The sequence below is a fragment of the Ciconia boyciana genome, chromosome 3 (assembly GCF_034638445.1).
Source record: "Ciconia boyciana chromosome 3, ASM3463844v1, whole genome shotgun sequence".
In the NCBI taxonomy this organism is placed as follows: Eukaryota; Metazoa; Chordata; class Aves; order Ciconiiformes; family Ciconiidae; genus Ciconia; species Ciconia boyciana.
In genome coordinates this window covers 94,346,694-94,366,649 of record NC_132936.1, presented here as the reverse complement: position 1 = coordinate 94,366,649, position 19,956 = coordinate 94,346,694, and the positions used below count along the sequence as shown (strand labels likewise).

General features: G+C 49.1%; 1 protein-coding gene across 1 annotated transcript in view; it reads left to right on the top strand.

Moving 5' to 3' along the window:
* MDGA1 (MAM domain containing glycosylphosphatidylinositol anchor 1) overlaps positions 1 to 19,352 on the top strand; it is a 147,806-nt gene extending 128,454 nt beyond the window's left edge. Inside the window, exons 15-17 of the mRNA XM_072858179.1 lie at positions 16,717 to 16,847; positions 17,835 to 17,943; positions 19,261 to 19,352. Coding sequence (XP_072714280.1) covers positions 16,717 to 16,847; positions 17,835 to 17,943; positions 19,261 to 19,352 — 332 coding nt within the window. The remainder of the gene's footprint in view (positions 1 to 16,716; positions 16,848 to 17,834; positions 17,944 to 19,260) is intronic.
* The last annotated feature ends 604 nt before the right edge of the window (positions 19,353 to 19,956 follow it).

The following is a 19,956-nucleotide window of genomic DNA, read 5'->3' as shown; positions in this document are numbered from 1 at the left end:
TGCTTTGCTTCCTTTAGGAATACAGCTATGTGTCATATTTCCAACATCATTTCACAGGGAAAGTAAAAGCCTGTCGGCTTTTGGTTACTTTTGGAAGAGAGCTCTGTTTTACAGCTCTCATGTGGTGGTCTGCCTGGAGATGGGGTGGACTGGACACGCCAGGGAATCAATTCAGTACAGGTTTTTGGCTTTTAGCTTTTTAACTCTTTATTCATTTGCTCCACCCACAAGTTGCCCAGAGCAAGACACAGTGACTCCCAAGTCCTAAAAAAGCTGCTGAGTGCCATTTTCTATTCATCGGCTGCAGGCACCTTTTATATCTGTTGATTTTTCGCTTCATACTCAATGTTGCTGCCCCTGCCTGCTCCCCATTTTGCCGTTCTTGCACAAAGGGGCTGATAAATTTGTGCGAGGTGGATAGACTCTTTAATGCCATATGATGATTTCTAGGATGGGTGCTGCTGAGCTGAGAGTGAATAAATTATTTTAAAATTAGACTGACTAGATAGAGTCAGAGAATGAAAGAGAAAGAAATGAGAAAATGTTCTTTTTCTCTTGGCCTGTGGAATAGGTGGCTTGGTCTAGCGAACCCACAATATATCTCTCTGCAAATTGAAATTCAGTGCCTTGTATCTGCTCTCTACTCTGGAGTTTCTTTCAGGGCCAGTCATGATGTTCTGTAATCATTTTGGCTTCTCTTCTACCAGAAGAGAAGCACCAGGGTGAAACTGAGACCTCTCCAGGAAAAATCAGAATGCCTAGTAATCCTAAAATTGTCTGGTTTTCATCATTCCCTCTATGCTACTTACTAACTCTTATGCTACTTGGTCTTTTTCCTTACTGCCACGCTGGCAGCACTCTGGCATAGCTGTCCTCATCCCTGCATACGCACGAACGAACCTGCGTTTGGGACACGCTCTGTTTCACCAGCAAGAAAATGGCTCAATCTACATTTCTAATGCACGATTGTTACTCCCTGGCTGGTTTTGCTTGTGCGCAGGTTGTGAAACCCTGCCAGAAAGCTTTAGCTTGTTCAGATGGTGCCAGGCTCAATGCCCTTGGTGGCCGAAGTCCTCTCGGAGTCCCCTGGGGAAGTGGCAGCCTGCCTGAGGGCAAAGCAAGTTTCTTCAGCTCTTCTTCTTTAGCCCTGGGTTGGAGGAGAGTGGCCCCTCTCAGATACCGGGCTCCTCGCTAGGACTTCTGTCAAATGAGGAGGCAGACCCTTGCCTCCTACCTGTATCATATATGCGACAATATGAAGGTAAAGATGGCGTGGCTACAACCCTGGGCCATGTCTGGCTTCCCATATAGCCAGCTATCCCTGATGCCTGCAGACACAGCCCCAACCCCTGGCTCACCTCGTGCCAGCCCAGTCCTACCAAGCCAGATGCCAGCCCTGCTGAGCCAGCCATAGCACTTAGCAAGAGCGTATCAATTCCTCCTGTTGGCAGACAGTGCCAGCAAGAGGACATCTCCCAGCCCAAGCCTCTCGTAGCAGCTCCAGCTCCATCGTGGAGCAAACCAAAGCTCTGTCACTATGAAAAGAAGCTGTATAAAATCCCGACATTTGTTTATTTTTTTAATAACCCTTTTATTACCTTTTTCCCCCCTCTACAGAACTTGAAAGCTGGTTTACTCTCACAATTTGACTATAAAATATCCATAGCCATCCAGGCAAATCTTCCCTGGGAGAGTTCCCAGACACTACTCGTTTATAATAGATATGACGAAAGAGAGAAACAGAATACAAATGGAGCGTTTGTAGCCATAGTATAAAATATTCAGTGACTAGCAGAGCAGGATGATGTTGAATATCTCTCAGCTGATGAGAGAGCAGGGTGAAGGGGAGCTCCCTGGAGGCAATTCCCATTCTTCTGGAGTTATTTGGTCATCGGTTCTCCTTCCTCTGGGCCCCTCCAGAGCAAGCATTCACATTGCCCTACGGTCCTGCCAGCCCAAACACAAAAATCAGGGGGAGGGGAAGGAAAGAAACCCCGTTTCCACCAGGCATTCAAGAACAAGAGTGTCTTGCTTGTGGCAGGCTCAGATATATCAAACGAGGAATTGCTTGCTTTCTTCAGGAGAGGAAGCTAGCCACAGCAGGCAGCGACCAGTCGTCAAGTTCAAAAAGCCTTTTTGTTGAGTTGGCTTGGTGAATCAGCATTGCAGCTGGGAGCAGATCCTCAAGTCCTTGCTTCAGCCATCAGACTCCTCTTCCTCCCTTCCCAGGGGCTGCCTGGGAGGTGGATGCTTTGAGAGGACAGTGCCCCCGACGGACTGCTCCCACCGCAGTCCCCTGCCACCTCTCTCCCACGTCTCCTAGCTCAGTGGTAGCCAGGTTATGATCTGCACAGCCTCCTGCCCACTGCCGGATGCTCTTGCAGACCCTGCAGCAAGAGATGCCTTCATGGTCAGACCGCAGGAGGAAGGTTGATCAGAGGGATGAGGAAATTTCAGTCACAGTGGATTTAGCTTTTTGTGTGGCCATTGTGGTCCCCATGGTACACAGTGATTGCTAACACTATAGCTCCCTATCTCGTGAGCCAATGACTGTGATCATGAGGAAAAAACTTGGGTCAAAGAGTTTACTTGCTCACAAGGGTACCTACATAAAAGCAGTGATGTAGGATGTACCCAAGCAGCATTTTCTTAGCCTCCTTCTGATTTGTGAGCTCACTTGTACACCCTTTTCGAACTATGTTTGCTGTTTTTAATAGCAGTAGTCACTGCACACAGGCTTATGATGAGATACAGCCTCAGAGAGGGGAGAAGACAAAGACCCCTCCTTGCCCTGGGGTACCTCCCAAGATGGGACTGTTCAGATGCTTCCGTAGTGAAACTGGCAAGTCCTGGGCTTCAAGAGCTGGGCCTGATTGAATGCACTGTCTGAAGACCCTGCTCTTGGCTTGCAATTTTTGTACTTCGAGCCTCCTTTCTGCACTAGCAGTGTCATTGTCTTACCTTGGCCAGTTCCTCTCCCAGAAATCAGGGAACAAGCTTATTTTCTGGCATATGTCCAGCATCTATGAAACTCATGGAGAGTTAAAGGTGCTGTTGTTCCAGCTCAGTGCTGACACAGACCTTATATGACCACCCCAGCTAAGTCTAGCCTATGTATAATCAGGATGGGCAGCTTTCAATGAAATTGTAAACTACTCATTGCTCCGTACAGCTTATTGAGGAGGGGAAGTGGAGAGGGAGGTGCTGATCTCTTCTCCCTGGTATCCAGTGACGGCACACATGGGAATGGTTCAAAGCTGCATCAGGGGAGGATCAGGCTAGATATTAGGAAACATTTCTTTACTGAGAGGGTGGTCAGACACTGGAACAGGCTTCCTAGAGAGGTAATCGAAGTGGTCAGGCAGTTGGACTAGATGATGGTTGTAGGTCCCTTCCAACTGAACTATTCTATTCTGTTCTAAGACACTGTGAGGAACAGTGCTTGGGATTGATTAAGAGGGATTTTGGTTCTGAGTCACTAGAAACAATCAGATGTGATTGTTCAGATCACTTGCCACAGCATCCAAGTTCAAGAAAGGCATAAGCTGTTTCACAGAGGTAATTGGGTTGTAGGCAGGCCACTTACACTGGTGGTGTCACCACTGACGCCCTCCTGCTGAGTAGGAAACACAGATCTGGAAGGCCTGCCAAACTGAATTGCTTCTTTACTCCTTTAACTCAGATGATGCAACCAGTGCAAAGATGTGTCTGAGAGGTCGTGGTGGATGATCACACATAGGAGCCAGTGTTAGGATGGATGCCATGTGGCTGCATCTTGTTTCTGACAAGTGACAGTACTCAGAGCTTTCAGGTCACACAGACTGATAGGTAGCAGCTATGTGAATGTAAAAGCAATTTGAACCATGAAGCCGTCCTTTTTGTAAGATTCAACATCGTAGCTCCCTCGTTCCTACCTAAACCTTGTTTATGAACACAGCACCCTGCTACTGCACACAGTTATACAGGTGGCACCCTGGAGGTAGCTGCATTCTGTTGGATATATAAAGTTTGCCTTATATACAAATGCATCGCTCATTAAATCCATGCCATTATCTCCAGTGCAGTAACTCTACATGGTAGAGATTACATCACTGGATTGATTGAGGGGAGGCTGATTTTCCTAATGAGTATGATTCACTTCCCTCTAGGCTCTTGAAAACAAGTTGCAGTTAGAGTTAAGTGAACAGTTTGTAATGAAAAAATTTATTCCATTTTTTTAATACTCTTTTTCCACTTATTCAAATGGGTTCTTGGCTTTACTCATTCCTCCATCAATAGATGTGTATTTGACTAATGTCTTGTGCAGACATCCAGCAGCTTCCTGTGGGCTATGGTATGGACCCTTTGGATAGATTGTGGTCTCTTATGGTAGTATCTGCTTGGTTTTTTGGGAAGTTAGTCAAATACCATGATCATGAGCAAGGATTATAAGTACCTGGCAAGATAACCACATATTTGTAAAGTGTCTTTCAAGCTCTGTCTGTTCAATACAGTGGCTCTGAACCAAAGACCGTTGAAGTCATTGTTTTTCTAAAGACTTCAGTGAACTTTGGATTAGAGCCATAGATGTAAAGATTATTAAGACCAGATGGGACCAATACATCATCTAATCAAACTTCCTGCATAACCAAGGGCAGAGAACTCCCTTCAGTTACTCTTGCCAGAGCCCAGTAAATACTATGCGTCTACACCTTCATTGGATGTTTACTTACAAAGAGCACCAACAGCATGCTTGACACGGCTTGCAGATGTGGAACTGAGTCATCCCTAAGCCAAAGAGGTTGGCTTGTAAAGCTGAAGAAGACATGGAGAGGAGGGAAAGGTATTCAGATATGGATTGGCTATATATCACTTTTATTCCATGAATAACATGTCTTCATGTTGATGCAGGCATTCTGCTTAGTGCCATGAATATGGGTGCACTGATCCCTGCCTTTCCCCACCCCTTGCTAAAAGTGCATTACTAAATTAAGTTCCCAGTGCAGATAGCCACTGAAGTGTTGCCTTCTTCAAAAGTCCTTTTCTTCTGTCTTACCAGTCATGATCTGACCACATTCCTGTTGCAAAATGTGTTGGGAAGGCTGTCAGGGGCACAGATTGCTGACACCAATTCATTTGCAGATGCCCTGAATCCCCACAGATCATCTTTGCTCCTGCTCACCTGATTTGAGTCGCTGTTACTCGTCTGGTGGGAAGCTGCTATGATCCCCCCTCCCTTCCTCCAGGCTCTCAGCAAAGCATCTTTCCATTCAGACTTGGCTCACAGCAGCAGCAGCCTTGCGCAGAGTTGAGTAGCTGTAAGGATATACTGCAACCTGATCATCCCCTGAGACATCAGGTGTTGCATCAATTATTCAGACCCTGAAATTGCTAGACCCTTTTTGCTAACAAAACTTAACAGACACTTAAGAGGAAACGGGAGCTCTCAGTGCATATCCTGCTATTTCTTCAGCACTCCCAGGTCACTCTTCTGTTCTCTCCATGGACCATTAACTATTTCACCAGTGCCATAATTGTACAAGTGGAGACTGAAGTTGGTCATTCCCGGCGCACATCTGGAGCCCCCCCTGGGTGCTCTGACAGGATAAAGGCTGGGGGGCCAGAGTGCACAACTATCTTGCACTACTTGTGCAACCATCCCGATCTGTTCTTGAACTTCAACAAGACATGATTTTGTAACATGTATTGAAATGCTTCCCAGAAAATAAAAAAAATGCTCAACAAGTGTCAGTCATCACCATTACTTCCAGGAGGGACTGCCTCTCCCAAAGAGAGCTCTGCAGGGATGACAGGCACCCCAGCACTTGAATTGAAGGAGTTTGCAGATCCAGGTTGAGAGTCTCACTGTCTCAGACAGTCCCCTGGAAGTTTTCTGGTGAAAGTACAGCCAGGCATGAAAGCGGAAAGGACGCTCTTGCTATAATGCATCCTGCCTCAAAGCTGGGAACACAGCCTACTCTAACAGCCTTCCTGCAGCAAACCACTTCCCAGGCCTGAAACATTCACCTCTCGCATCTCCTTGGGTCAGGCAGAGGAGGAGGCCAGAGAACAGATTTTGAGTGGTGTCTTCAGTTCAACAGGAAGAATATGTGATCTCAGCTGCTTATTCCTGCTGTCTTGCTGGCTTCAGCATCGCAGTAAAAGAGCCCATCTGCTGCAAGCCCTGCAGCCGTGCAGCTGCCCTGTGCTTGGCTCCCGGGACTGAGAGACCACAGACTGGGTGATGATGGGGAAATAGGTTGTTAATAGGGATAGAGAAGAGACAGGCAAAGTCTTCCTCAGCATAAGTGCATCTGCTTCTGCAGGGTTTTTGTCAGGAACCCTCCCACACACACCACTTGTATTTTGGGGGCTCTGGGAGGCTCCCTCCTCTCTGGCTGAGGTCTTTGCAAAGCCTGCCCACAGAAGGGAGGCAGGCAGACTCCCCCTGACTGTTGTGCTCTTTTAAACCTGGCAGTGTCTATGAAGCAGACTTCAGTCTGAGAGCAGAGCACATGAATTGCGCAAAGGACCCAGCTGTCTCTGGTGGCAAAGATGAAAGGGTCCGTTATCAAAGCTGGGAGAAGAGAGAGCATTTGCCTGGGGGCATCTGGGCATGTCACGAAACAAAGGGTGAACAAGGAGCAAGCAGACCTCACAGCAACTATGGTTCACTCCATTTCTTGAGTCTGCAAAATTGGTGGGAAAAGTTGCCTACACATGGTCTCCTTCTTGCTACATTCCTCATACTCCCATTTTCCCCCAGGCTGGCCTCTCCTCCCTGAGGTAGTACCCAGCACTTCTGGGGACCACCAGGTACAGCAGCAGTAAGAGGGAAGGAGCTGCCTGGCTGCCTTCAGACTGCTTGACTCCAGAAAACATTGGAGGGGAAGAAAGATGGGCTGCTGCAGCTCACTGTCCTGAGGCACAGAGCAAGTGCAATGATCCTGTCCATGGGCTGGCCAGCACTGCTGCCTATGGAGCCTCTTCTTCACAGCTGCTTCACCAAAGTAGGTCTCAAGTCCTGCCTTGGACTTGGCCTTTGTAATGAGAAATGATGGTCTGGCATCTACCCTCTGTAGGGCCTTAGGACCATAATCCAGACCATCCATTCTGGGGTTTGAGATAGATTAATTTAGATGCTCTAATCTACAGTGCTCAACTTTAGGAGAGTGGTGAGTGATGCAGGCTGCCAGGTGAGAAGAGAGAGTTTGGTGTGTCTGACAAAGACCAACACTGGCTGTCTTCCTACTCAGGACAAACAAGAGTCTGACCCCACCAAATCACCCTCTGTGCCTCTTTTGGAGCCCTGTCTGGACATACCAACACCCTGTGCAGGTGGCTTTGCTGTCAGCTGAAGCTGGGGCCAGCCCCCCTTCCCCATCACATGCCCCATAAAGGCTAATTCGCATGCCTTCTGTCCCCCTGCCCCGCGTGCCACCAGAAATGGTGCAGAAATAGTCCTACAGTTGCTCACAAGGTCATGATGGTGCCGTGTTTGGGAGGATTAGGGCCACAATAAAGGCAGCAGGGCTGGGCTGTTTTGCTGCCCACAGAAGCTGCCCGCCTTGCACTGAGGGACGCAGGGCTTTGCAGGTGCATCCCCACCGGTACGTCCCATCCTGCTTGCCAGGAGCTGCACAGAGAAACGAAGGCGGCAGCGTCCATTTCAGTGCTGAGCACCCGGGGCTCCCTCTGCCCTGCCTGGGGCCGAGTCAGAGGCAGCACGGGGCTCACACACAGCCGTGGCCCTGACAAGTGACCAGCTCTGAACTTACCCCTGAATCACTCTTTCCCCTTGCTCTGCTGAAATGTTTCCTTCTGCTACTACGGCCAGCTTTCCCTGACCAGACACTTTGTACCTTTAGTACATCTTCCCTCCCAACAGAATTCCGCCGATGAAGGTTTTTTTTCTGTTAAACAGATGAAAACAAGGATTTGATCCAACTGTTTAGTTTATCTATTCAAGCTCAGCAAGGAATGCAACACTGTTGTCTGGCAAGAGTCTGGTTCTGCCTGCTCTGCATTTACGTAGATCGTATTGTTGCAGGCTTGCTTGGAGAGCTCCCAAAAGGCAAGGACGAACTCTCTGGCTACATAGGTAGAAGCAGTGGCTATGGGAAGGTCATAACTCCTTTCTCAGGGCTGGATGGATAGAAGAGGAGCTGCACAAATGCATTTAGACCAGGATATATCTCATCCTGCTCCGTGACTTCAGGCAGGCTACATCCTGTGTGTGGTTTTGTATGGGGGGATCCGTGCTAGAAGCAAAAGGGCAAGTCCTAGATAAGGGGTGGTACAGGTTTTTCTCAATCTCTAGAGATGGAGTTCTGCTCAAAATGTCCAAGAGAACTTCTTTCCATAGCTACATCCTCTCCTTAGATGGGGAGGTCTCTAAGGGTGCACATCCTTAGCCTTTACAAGGATCTCTGGATAAAAACAAGCTGTTGAGGCAAGCTTAGAGTATAAAACAACAGGAGACATTTCTGACAAATATATGGTTTTTCTTGTAATGCAAATTCCTCCCTTTTGGGGCTGGTGGTATTTCCTGAAGAGTGAGAAATCCCATGAGAAAGAATCTCTGTGTAGAGAGGTGCATGGACAGACAGATGTTGTAAATTATCACACATACTGGTTATGGAGGGAGTCACGCAAGGACCTGGAGCGTGAGCATGAATTATCATGGCACAGAGGACACAGAGCAAATGGGAGCTTCTCTGCATACGGACAGTGCCTTCTGACAGCGTGCTGCATATACCAGCATGGAGGGGGCTGTAGCAAGGCAGGATGAACCCCAGCGGGGATCTCCATCTCATGATGGAGCATCCCCGTGCAGGAACAGGGCTTGGCAGCACATTCAGGGCTGCTAGGGAGCAAAGAGACCAGCAAGGCAGCTCAAGCACCTCCTGCTCAGTAAGCAAGCAGGGGACACACTCTAAGGTCCTTCCCATCATTGACGCTGAGATTACTGGGTGCTTCCCAGTCCCGTTGATGTGGGTCAGTGACCGCCTCTCTGGGAAAGCGCTTGTGTCCCCGGAGCTGGGGCTGGGAAGAGTAAGCTCTGGAGAGGCTGTCTGGTCCCCGCGGGCTGAGTGCACGCTCTCCCTGCCGGGCTTCGCGAGGGAGGGGGACGTGTGCTGGAGCGCAGGTGTTCGGAAACTCGCTCAGCTCATGATGCCGTTTGTTTTCCGCTTTGCTGGACTGTAAACAAGCACATGTCCAGCTGAGAGAGTGGTGGGCACCATCCTGCCTGCTTGTCTCCCTCTGCCTACAGAGGGCAGGAGCTCTCCAGGACATGTGGGGAAACTGAGGACCTGGTCACTATTAGGATGAGGGTCTGCACTGAAGGCAAGGGGGACCGTGGCTCGGCAGGTGATAGGCAGAGGGAACCTGCTCCTAGCCTGATCCCGGGGTCAGATCCGCTGTGAATTGCCCTGATGGCTCCTGCGCTGGCCGTGGGCAGGCGCCGAGCAGTACAGCAGTGCGGTGAGCTGGCACATGGGAGCAGAGCTGCTGCCCGCGGCGGCATTCAGGGGCTGTGAAAACACAGCTGGGCTTGGGGCTGAGAGTCAGACACCCCATCTGTCCTGTAGGGAAGGACATAGTCTGTCCACATTGTCCCCTGCAAAATGTTTAAGTATGGGAAAGGGATGTGATTAAGCAAGATGGTATAATGAATCGGACGTGAAGTTGGCAAAAAGCCTGAGGACTCCTGATTCTTGTCTTTTAAATGCCAGACTCTGTACCCTCTCTCTACTCTGTTCTGGCTGCATATTGGATGGGCCTTTGTTCTTCTGAGATAGCATAAATTTAACATTATGGAGCGTGAAGATTTTTTTTTCTCCCTTTTTGTAATTCCTTAAACCACATCCTGTCGTCCATGCATAGAAAGCCTGTTACTGGTCACAAACAACCTCTGAGGGAATTTTCCAGGATTTTGTTCTATACACACAGCATCAAAGATGGAAGTATTGTGTCATTCATCTTTCTATGCCAACACTTTTTCTAATTAGACCATGGATCAAATGAGCAAAGGAGCTCAAACACAGCTCCATTGCAAGTCTGCTCCTACCATATCACCATCTGCTCTCTATGTACACAGACAGGTGGGGATATGCTGGAGAGAAGGAGCTGTAGCTGTAGTTTGCCTGCCTTCCTCCCATTAGCACTCGCATTCCTCATCACGAGGCAGACATGACCATACCGTTGCATTTACCCCACTGCCTGCATGCCCCAGGTCCCCCCACCCAGCATGTCCCCCCCAGGGGTCCAGCCACGTGCCCACTTTGCCTCTTTACAGTGCAGTGTTGTTGCTTCTCTGCTGGTCCATTCCCTCCATCCCAAAATTCATATGCATGCCAGACAGGTCAGATAGTGATGGATCATAGATCAATCTGTGCAATTGGCTTTGCCATGTCAGGGGATATTGCTTCAAGCCCATCCTCATTTGATGGTGGTTTAGGAGGTCAGGGGTGGAAATGTGTTTCTTTCTTTGATTTTTTAAATCCACAGTGAGATCCAAAGAAAATTCCCTGTAGCCAGATATAAGTAATTTTCACAGGTTTGCTGTAGGGGAAACATTGCCAATCAAAACTTATCATATTGCTGTTTATATCCCCAGAAAGTCCCAGCCACAGCAGGAAACCGGAGGCTTTGATTCCCCTGATCCCTTTCACTATAGCCTCCCCATTGTAATGAAGCAGAAGGACAGTGTCCCATAGCACTGAACGTGCTCAGTGCCTCTCTAAAGGCTATGGGGATGCTCCGTGAGTAGAGGTGGGATAGCAGTGCTTTCCAAACTCTGACCGAGACTCCATTTTCTCGCTATTGATGAGCTCTCTGAACCCTCCTGCTTTGAAGTTACTGAAGCGGTGGCTGCAGGAAGGGGTCTGTGTAGTGACGCTGTGACTGGACACAGGGGACCCTGCACACCTAGCTGAGATCAGTTAAAGACATGTAGAGATAAAGTTCTCTGTAATCAGGAGTGGAAAGCAGCCGAGAGGCTTTAATTGTCTTACTCCGCATATGTTAATGTGTGAAGCATCATTAGAGACTGTGAAAGAGTAAATACATCCTATCATGGCTCAAAGACAACTTACATTCCTAGAAATTATGACTCAGTACAAGCTGATATTATTTCTCCATCTCTGTCTGTGCCACGATTATTTTTCCACCCTCTGCTTTCTAGCTCTCAGAGCAGTAACTTCCCACCACAGCACTGTAACTGAGAACACCAGCCTGACACTGACTGCTATTCATTAACATCCATTTAAATGAGAGAGGGAGAGAGACCTGTGTTTGTTGCAGGGATTATGAACAGTAATAGATTCTTTCTGGGGACTGTCATTCACTGCTGGGATTTGCCTGCACTAAGCTTTGGGCTTTTAGTTTGTGATCAGTGGTGTTAATACTAAACAACACTTAAGGGAGTGTTCAGAGCCCGTTAGAAAGGTAAGAGCTCTTTTCTCCCTGGCCTGGTTTTAGCCCTCATATTGGGTATGCAAGTGACTCTGCCAGGTACTACAAGGTCTGAGTCCTTTCCACACCGTGTATCTCTTTCCATCCACTGGACATCTCTTGCCATGAATCAGTTTCTTCTTCTTATCTCAATCTGTCTTGCGTGCAATTGAAATGCTATGGGAATTTCCACGGGGGCTTCCAGCCCTGGATTCCCACTTGGGTGCCAAACCTAAACTGGGGCTGCAGCCAGGATTTCTCATGGATAGCTGATCTCCTGAGATTGCCCTGTGCTGGAGCAGGGATCCTGCAGGAGTGCAGCAGGGAGTCGCAGCGAGACCAGGCTGCGTGCGAGCCTGCGGCCAGCCCAGCTCCTGGCTGTGGATCCCGACAGCCTTCCCTACCCATCCCACGGAGCTCTGCTGCCCTTGGCACAGCACCCCATCTCTCAGCATGCAGCTTTGCTCTCCCTTTGCTCCCTAGCCACTCCGGCTGCATGCCTTCCATCCGAGCTGCGTGAACTGAGCTGTGCCTCAGCCTTTCCCCACCCCATCACCCCCCATTAACCCCCGCCAGCTGCCCCGTGGAGAGCTCTTGAGGAAACCTCTGTCTTCTCTGCCATCCTGCACGGGCTGTGCCCGTGGCCCTGCCCTTACAGACCCTGCCTCCCTCCCAGCGCTGCCTGCGCTGGCTCTTCTGGATCTACACTGCTATTCAATGCGACAGTGAAGTCCCCATCCCGTGGAAACTGAGAGAAGACCTTTTCTTGTTGTGAGAAGGTAACATTTAAAGGCATCCTTTGGGCTACTGTATCTGGCAGCCCAGCTGGTGCTCTTTTGTGTGAGTGCCACTCTTTTGAAATGCCAGCTCTGGTCTTAAAGGCAGCCAGCAGAAGGTACAGCTCACTCTCCCTGTAATTGATTCCTCATCACTCATCACTGGCCTTTATTCTCCCTTTTGATTGGGAAGAAGGAATAATACAGATTACAAGACAAATGCAAAGATTGCCTTGTATGGGGAGAGGTAACAACAGGATTGCTGGTGTCCTGGGATTTCCCTTGTGTTTGTCTGTCTCTGGTCAGCTGGAGAGATTTAGCAGCAGATAGACGGCTTGTCTTTGTGTGTGCCTCATCAGCAGGTGCCCTTAGGAAATGCCAGACACATCTGAGAGGGGAGATGGGGAAGGAGCAACAACAGAAATAGGTAACAAAACTGGCCAGCTGGATTTGGACTCTGATACAGGAAACTAGGCATGATTGTAATATAAAACCAGGCAAAAAGGGTGTCTGCAACAGCTGGTGCTGGAGAACATCCCAGATGGGCCTTTCACATCTCCACTGGTGGACGTATTGGCATTGGAGAGCAGGTCCCACTTTGGTTCTTCTTCAGTTTGTGACCACTGGAAAAGCAGAAGAGCTCAGGCAGTTCTGTTCCCTAGTGTCTTCTTGCTTAGGTCTCGTAAAATGTTTACTGTGTTTCTGACTTCCCCTCTAAGTGAGTGAGTGTTGTTATCCTTCTTGATTATCATCATCATACCGTGTCAGCAGATAAAAGTAGGTAAAAGCAGTTTGCTAAGGATCACGTGGCAAGTCAGTTCACAGCTGTGAATGGGCTCCGCGCACGCCACACATGCATGGATCGTGCATTGGCCACCTCCTGCAAAGTGGGATTTGGCTATATAGTCTGTGCTCTAGGTGGGGCACCCTACAAGCATCAGGTGGCTGGTTTGGTCTGAACTTGTGTGACATGCTGAAAGCTACACAGGGAGTGAAGATAGTTAATAAGGCATGAGATGGGTATTGCTAGGTTGCATGGAGGTGGGTGAGGGCAGGTGTGAATTCACTAGAGGTCAGGAGCTACGGATGTCAATATCTACGTAGGCTCCACCTCCCTTTTTAGCCTGAGACTTAATCTATGGACTTTCATGACTGTAAGGGGGATCCTGGAACAACGTTTGATTTTAGGGCAGTGGGTTGGACCCAAAGCTTTCCCTTGGAAAACACAAAGTCCTGCAGCACTTGTTCCATCACACAGTTGGCTTTTGGGGCCAGACTGGAAAATGGAGATAAAGAAGCTCTGAGCAATTGGAAAGATGACTTGGAGCTTTCTGTAGTCCAGGACTGCAATGTTTTATAGCTGTGCCTGGAGCTCAGATCTGAAGGTTCATTTCCAAGTACCTCCATCACAGGCTACATGTGCTTAAACTTGACTGGCAGCCTGTGGCAGACTGACACATGGTAGAAGGGAATAAAGTAGAAGACCTGCACAATCTTAACATCTACAATGCCTGTGGACCCAGTTCAGATGGGGTAGAGGCTTCATCCCTGTTTAGTTTGAAGTCCTAGAGTCTCTGCCATGTCTCCCAGAAGCACATTCCCAGAGGCAGCATTACTGGGAAAATGAGGTGGTGGGGTTCTTTCCCAGCCTCACGGAGGCTCTGTAACTTAGCAGGGATTGCAGGTAGGGCTATGAGATCTGGCTCCCCTTCACAACCCTGATTTGTAAGACAGTCACGGGCATGCTGTTCCTCTGTTTTGACCTTCAGTTTTCCATGTGTAGACAAGGGTGGTGAAACACTGCAGGTTGTGGGCAGATACGGGAGCTTCCTTTCCAATTGCAAACCATTTGAAGAATGCTGCCTGTATTCAGTATTGTTCTGTTAGGGAATTCGGGGGCCAAAAGGTTGAAACTTTTTTCCTGATGCTGCAAGGACATGGAGCTATCAGCCAGGTTATGCTCAGGCTTGGTTTGGGTTTAGGCCAGGCATTCACAGCCAGTGCTTTGAGGGCACTAATTTGCATTCCAGATTCTCCTCTAGGTCTCCTTCTATCTCGCCTTCGCTTTTTTCCTAGGGCATCAAAGTTCATTTGCTGCCTGATTTGTCCCAGTGCTGGCTACGCAGCTAGGCTCTCGCGTGGCAGATTCTAGCTGCAAGTCCCCAAATGAGGGTAGAATAGACAACGGTTGTTTTTAATCTTTGCTTGCTAGCAGCTTCATATTAATTCTTCATTCACTCTCAGTCTCTCACTTCACTGGCTCTGGCGTCTGTAATTAGCTGCTCTGAACTCACTCCTGTTGACATTGTTCTATGGGGTTATGTAGTCCCTGTGTGGGCCATCAGTTTGGCCAAGGGCCTCCATGAGGACTAGGTATCCTTCTTAGAGAGACTTTCCCTCATAGGAAGCTCCTGAGGGCAGGGAGGACACCAAGAAACCAGTGGCTCAAAGCTGGTTTTGCCGGAGGCTCCCGTAGTGACTTCTCTCGTCCCTGGCACCGTTTTTCCCAGAGGGAGATCCCACTCGCTTAGCTCTGTCTCCCCAAGGTGGTGCAGTGCCAGCTGGTCTCAAGAGAGAGAGAAACAAGTTATTTCACTCCTTATCTTGGGCTGTGGTGTGCATCCCAAACTGGGTGCCACCAGGGAAGGGAACTGCATACACTCCCTGTCCCATCAGGCCTTCATCTATTTTTCTCAGCTAGCCCTAGTGCTAGCGCTTCTGAATTTTTCCAGGCAATAACATGCCCCTCTTTCCTCAGTTCACTAAATTATACATATATTTCATTCTTTTAACCTTTTCTTGTAAGTCAGCCACTCAAAATCTAAACATTTCATCATCTTTATTATGCATCTCTGAACTCCCTGTGATGTATCTCTTGCTTTCTGACAGCCAGGCGCTTGACGGGGCTACTTCCAAGTCCTTGTCCTTCACACAGTGCCCCCACAGCTGATGTGCCAAGAATGAATAATTTCAGGGGATCATGTAGGAGGGACGTTATATAGGAAAATCTCTTTCCTTGTCTCTTCCCCTGACCTCTCGCTGCTGCCTCTCAGAAGGGCGTACCTGGGCGGGAATGCAGCATCCCAAGCGCAGACAGACTATGGACATATAAGTAAGGGTTATTATTGCCTCTCTGCTCTCAGGTGTAATATGTCTGTGTACGGAGACCAGAAACACTGAAGAGCAACAGCGTGACTAGAGTTGTGATTGATTTTTTGGTTTGCCAGCTGAATTGAAAAAAAAAAAAGAGAAAAAGTTTTTCAGGTCAACTCTGAGTGAATGTTTAAAAATGTTTTTTCACTGAAACAAAAAGGAAAAAAAGTCATCTGAGGAGATTACTAAAAAGATGCTGTAGGAAGACAAACTGAGATGGTTTCGTTTGTGGGTGGAGGGTAGGGGGCTGTGACACTGTTTTCAAAGTGAGAACTGGAAATGGTTTGAGATTTTTTGGCCTTGGTTTTGGTTTAATGGCAGATGAAACCTTTTGGGAATTGCTTTGTTTGAAAGAACTTGAGGTCAGCATTGATTCACAGGGTCTTTGTGTCCCTCTGAAAACATGGGGCTGGGATGGTACAAGCAGTGTGGTACAGGCAATGCCGCCCAGTGCTAGCAAAGAACGGCTGCTCGCTCCAAGGCTGCTTCCAGGGCAAACGGCGACTGAGGACACAGGTCGTATTTCTGCAGCTGATGGCCAGGGCCAGGGCAGGGAGAGGGCTGTAAGCTGCATAGCATACGTCAGGTGTTAGTGGTGAATGGGGAGAGGCAAACGTGTCCTGGGCTCCCCAGTTCAAGTGGGATGTAGAGGAACTGGTGTAGATCCAACGGAGGGACATCAGGATGGCCAAGGGCCAGGAGCAGAGGTCCTAGGGAAGAGAGGTTGAGGGAGCTGGACTTGATCAGTCTGGCAAAGAGGAGGCTGCTATCAGTCCTTGGCCCCCACTGTTTGAAGGGCAATTTCAAAGATAACGGAGCCAAACTCTTATCGATATTATTAGATAATATAATAGGGAACAGCGGCCACAACTGGTAGCGCTGGAGGTTCATAGTGGACATTAGGAAAAGTAGATTTCCTCAGGGGATTTCAAGACTTGGCCAGGCAAAGCCATGCTGCCCTCATGTAGAGCTGGAGACAGCTTCAAGCAGGAGGTTGGACAGGATGCCTCTGGAGGTCCTTTGCAGCTAGCATTTCTGTCACCCCCTTCTTGTGCCACCCCAGCCATGCTACAGACTGCTTCTTCCTCATCCTGTCCTCTCTGTCTTCATCTGGGTCTGTGTCCTCCCTTGGATAGCCCAGATGGATGAAACATTGCCAGTGGCATTTGCCCATCAACCCAGGAGAAAGCTGGCTCCCTCCAGAGGTTACTGCTGGGGGTCTGCAGGCTGGGCTGGCTGGGGCATACGGCTGTGGCTTGAGGCTGAGCCCCAGCGCTACGCCGGGGGCCAGCCCAGCAGGCAGGGCTGCCTGCCTGCCCCGGCACGCCAGTGCCCGGTTTCTCTCTTGCAGGCTCCTTGAACCTGCTAGTTCGCGTACGGAACAAGCGAGCCATCGACACCCAGGTCTGGTCGCTCAGTGGGAACCGGGGGAACATGTGGCAGCAAGCACATGTGCCCATCAACCCACCCGGGCCCTTCCAGGTAAGTCAGGTCCACAGCCAAGGAGCCACCTGCCACCTGTCTCGTCCATGTGCCATGGGCTGTAGGAGACTTCCCAGTAGACATCTGCCTCCGTGGCACAGGGGCTGGTCGGGCACAGGGAGGGCACTGGGAGCTCTCCACCCCAGGGTCACTGGGGCAAGGCAAGAGCTTGGTGGATGCACAGAAATCCACTTCTCTCTGAAGCCATCCAACGTTGTTACGTGGAAGCATCGGTTTGGCACTATACATTTTCTGATTATTGCTGGTCTGGAAACTGCTTGTCAAAGAGCTCCTTCTGGTACCAGGTCTGTGTGACAGGTCTCTTGGTGTTGAGCAGCTGGGGGATGTTGGCCTGTTGGTGTAAAGTGACTTTGAGAGCTAGAGGTTTCTTCTAGCGTGTGCTGCAAGAGCCCACCCCCACTGTCCCCCCATTTAGGACTGTAGGACAGCTTATGAATATGAACTGGGCACTCTGTATCTGCTCATCGAGTCGTGTATGCGTACCCAGGAAGTGGGCTGCTTTGTTACTGGATTTTTTGTTGCTGATGTTTTTGCCCAACATGCTACTTTGCTGTTGTAGGGTTGTTTGTGAGAGCTGGGTCTGTGCAGGCTGGTAAGTTGTGGCACTGTGGCAAAATGCCCAGCATGCTTTTGGGTACTTTAAAATAATAAATAAGAATTTAGTTACTCTTGGGAGCGCTGTTCCGTGTTGGTTGGTTTGTTAGTGCAGCACACTTAATAAAGGAGAGCTCCACATGCTCATTTATTACTCTACAGATGCTCAGCAGACAGGGGTTGGTCCCGTAAGCAGTGGGGTCTGGCTCTCCAGATCCTATGAGTGCTGGAGAAACAGGAAGGAATCATTCACTTGGGAACCTGATAAGATCTGGTCTGTGCCCTGCTCACCTCTGCAGAGCCCCGCAGCACGGGAAGGGTCTTCCACAACTGCAGCCTCACGCTGGGCTCTATCCCATGCTCTGCTTGCAGATCATCTTCGAAGGTGTCCGGGGCACGAGCTACGAGGGGGACATTGCCATCGATGATGTCACTCTGAAAAAGGGGGACTGTCCAAGGAAGCCAATTGGACCAAATAAGGGTGAGAGTGTGCGTGCATCAGAGGAAAAGGAGTCGGTGGGAGTGCATACATGAACGCATGTGCTAGGGATGGCAGCTAATTTCAGAGTACATTGACGTGTTGGTGGGACTCAACAAGATGGTTGACTCCATCAGCAGAAGTCAGCAGAGGGGCAGTCAGGCTCTTGAACTTGTTCTTTACAGTCATGAGTTAGCAAGAGCTGAGGGGAACAACCAGATCCTGTAGGGACTGTGCTGCCAGACACCAGCATGCTGGAGTCTGCACCAGTATGTTGGGTTGGGGCTGTCATCCCCAAGCAGCTAAAGGCTTCTGCAATATCTCATTTCCTGGAAACCCCAGGTATGGGAGCTTTGGAAAGGGAAGGACCTTCTGCAGGCTCTAATGGCCTCTGCAGAGTTAAGTCAGTCCTTCTCCAGGAAAAAAAATCTGCCTTTTGGGGCCTGGAGCTTCTTCCCATTGCCCTCTGAGCAGAGAGGGACAGCCAGGCAGGGTATTGCACATACAGGATGGGAGCAAGCTACCCGAGCTGTATATCACCTCCCTCCTGATCCTGATAGTGAGTGTTTGAGCTAAATCCCACTAGCCGCTTTCCAGTCCATCCTCATCATCCTGGTGTCAGCATTGCAGAAATGGAGACAATCCCACTCTCACTGAGGTGCACCATAGGTTGAAGCCACAGCAAGGTGCATAAGCACTACGCAGGCATTAGTCCTTGGGTGGGAATCACTGATGTGCCTCATGCCTTAGTCCTGCCTGTGCCCTCGATAACATGCCTCAGGTAGGCAGGAGAGCAGATGTTCAGCGTATGCAAACCAGAGCCAGATAGGCACTTGTGAGCAAGGTTCAATTTGTCTTGTTTATTTTTTAAGGAAAAATCTTGTTCAGGAAGAGTCACTTTCAGCAATTTTCTTAACTCCAAAGGTGAAGGGGGAAACAAAACATCAAAAAAGTCAGAACACCCTAAAAATTTCAAAATTTCAGGTGCAGTTAAAGGTCTGTTTCAGCCTAGGATGGCCAAGCTGTAACCAAAACACAAGCAGAACCTTTTGTTTGACTCAAGTTGAATTTCTGGGGAAGAAAGGAGGGTTGGATTGCAAAAGTAACTAAGATTCAACCTTTTCTCCTGAGTTGGAAAAGAAATAACTTTGGGAAGCCTTAAGAATGTCCAGGGAAGGCTAGAAAGATCTTCCAATAGATCTGGGAAGTGCTTCGTGGTTCGGCGTGGGAGGAGAGGCTGACACTGATGTGCGCTGACTTGTTTGATGTGGTCTGGATCTGTCTCATCACTAATTATTTTTCTCTCTTCTCGGCTGGCAGCGGTTGCTCTTCCAGGAAGTGGTGTCCCAGCCTTGCACAGCCCTTGTCTTTGTGGCCCATTGACTTTCTCCCTTTACGTGCTGCTCAGATGATGGCAAGCGAGCGCTCCTGTCTTCGGACCGAGACATTCCTGCTCCTTTCCTACTCAGCCACCTCTGCTCCTCTTCCTCCCCTCCTCACTGGCACACCAAAGTGTCCATATGTTACCAAAGACTGACAGGCATGACCACGCAAAGGGATCTGGTTCAGAACTGGAGCACTCCTTGAGAAAGTCATAATGTCTAGAACAAATTAAAAAATAAAGACAAAAATTTTTTAAAAGCACGTGCACGAGAGAGTGAGAGAGAGAGAGAGAGGAAGGAAGGAAAGAAACAGAAACACACAGAAAAGAAGGAATGAAAGACAAAACATAGGAATGAAGAAATGTGAAGAGCAAATGAAGGAGGAAAAAACCACCCCCATGTTTCCTTGGGAATGTCAGACAGGGCTTCTTCAGGGAAGTGGGAACTTGTTTTAAACAAACAAACAAAAATATATTAAAGCACAAATTTCTACCAGAACAGTTACCTTCTTTACTGCAGAGCCCACAGCTTAGTGGATGATATACCGCAGTACTCCCCTTGTCTCCCCATGCTTTCCCGCTGCCTGGGGCTGCCCCGCTCCGGCTGCAGCTCCCTGCAGTAACGCCGGCCTCGA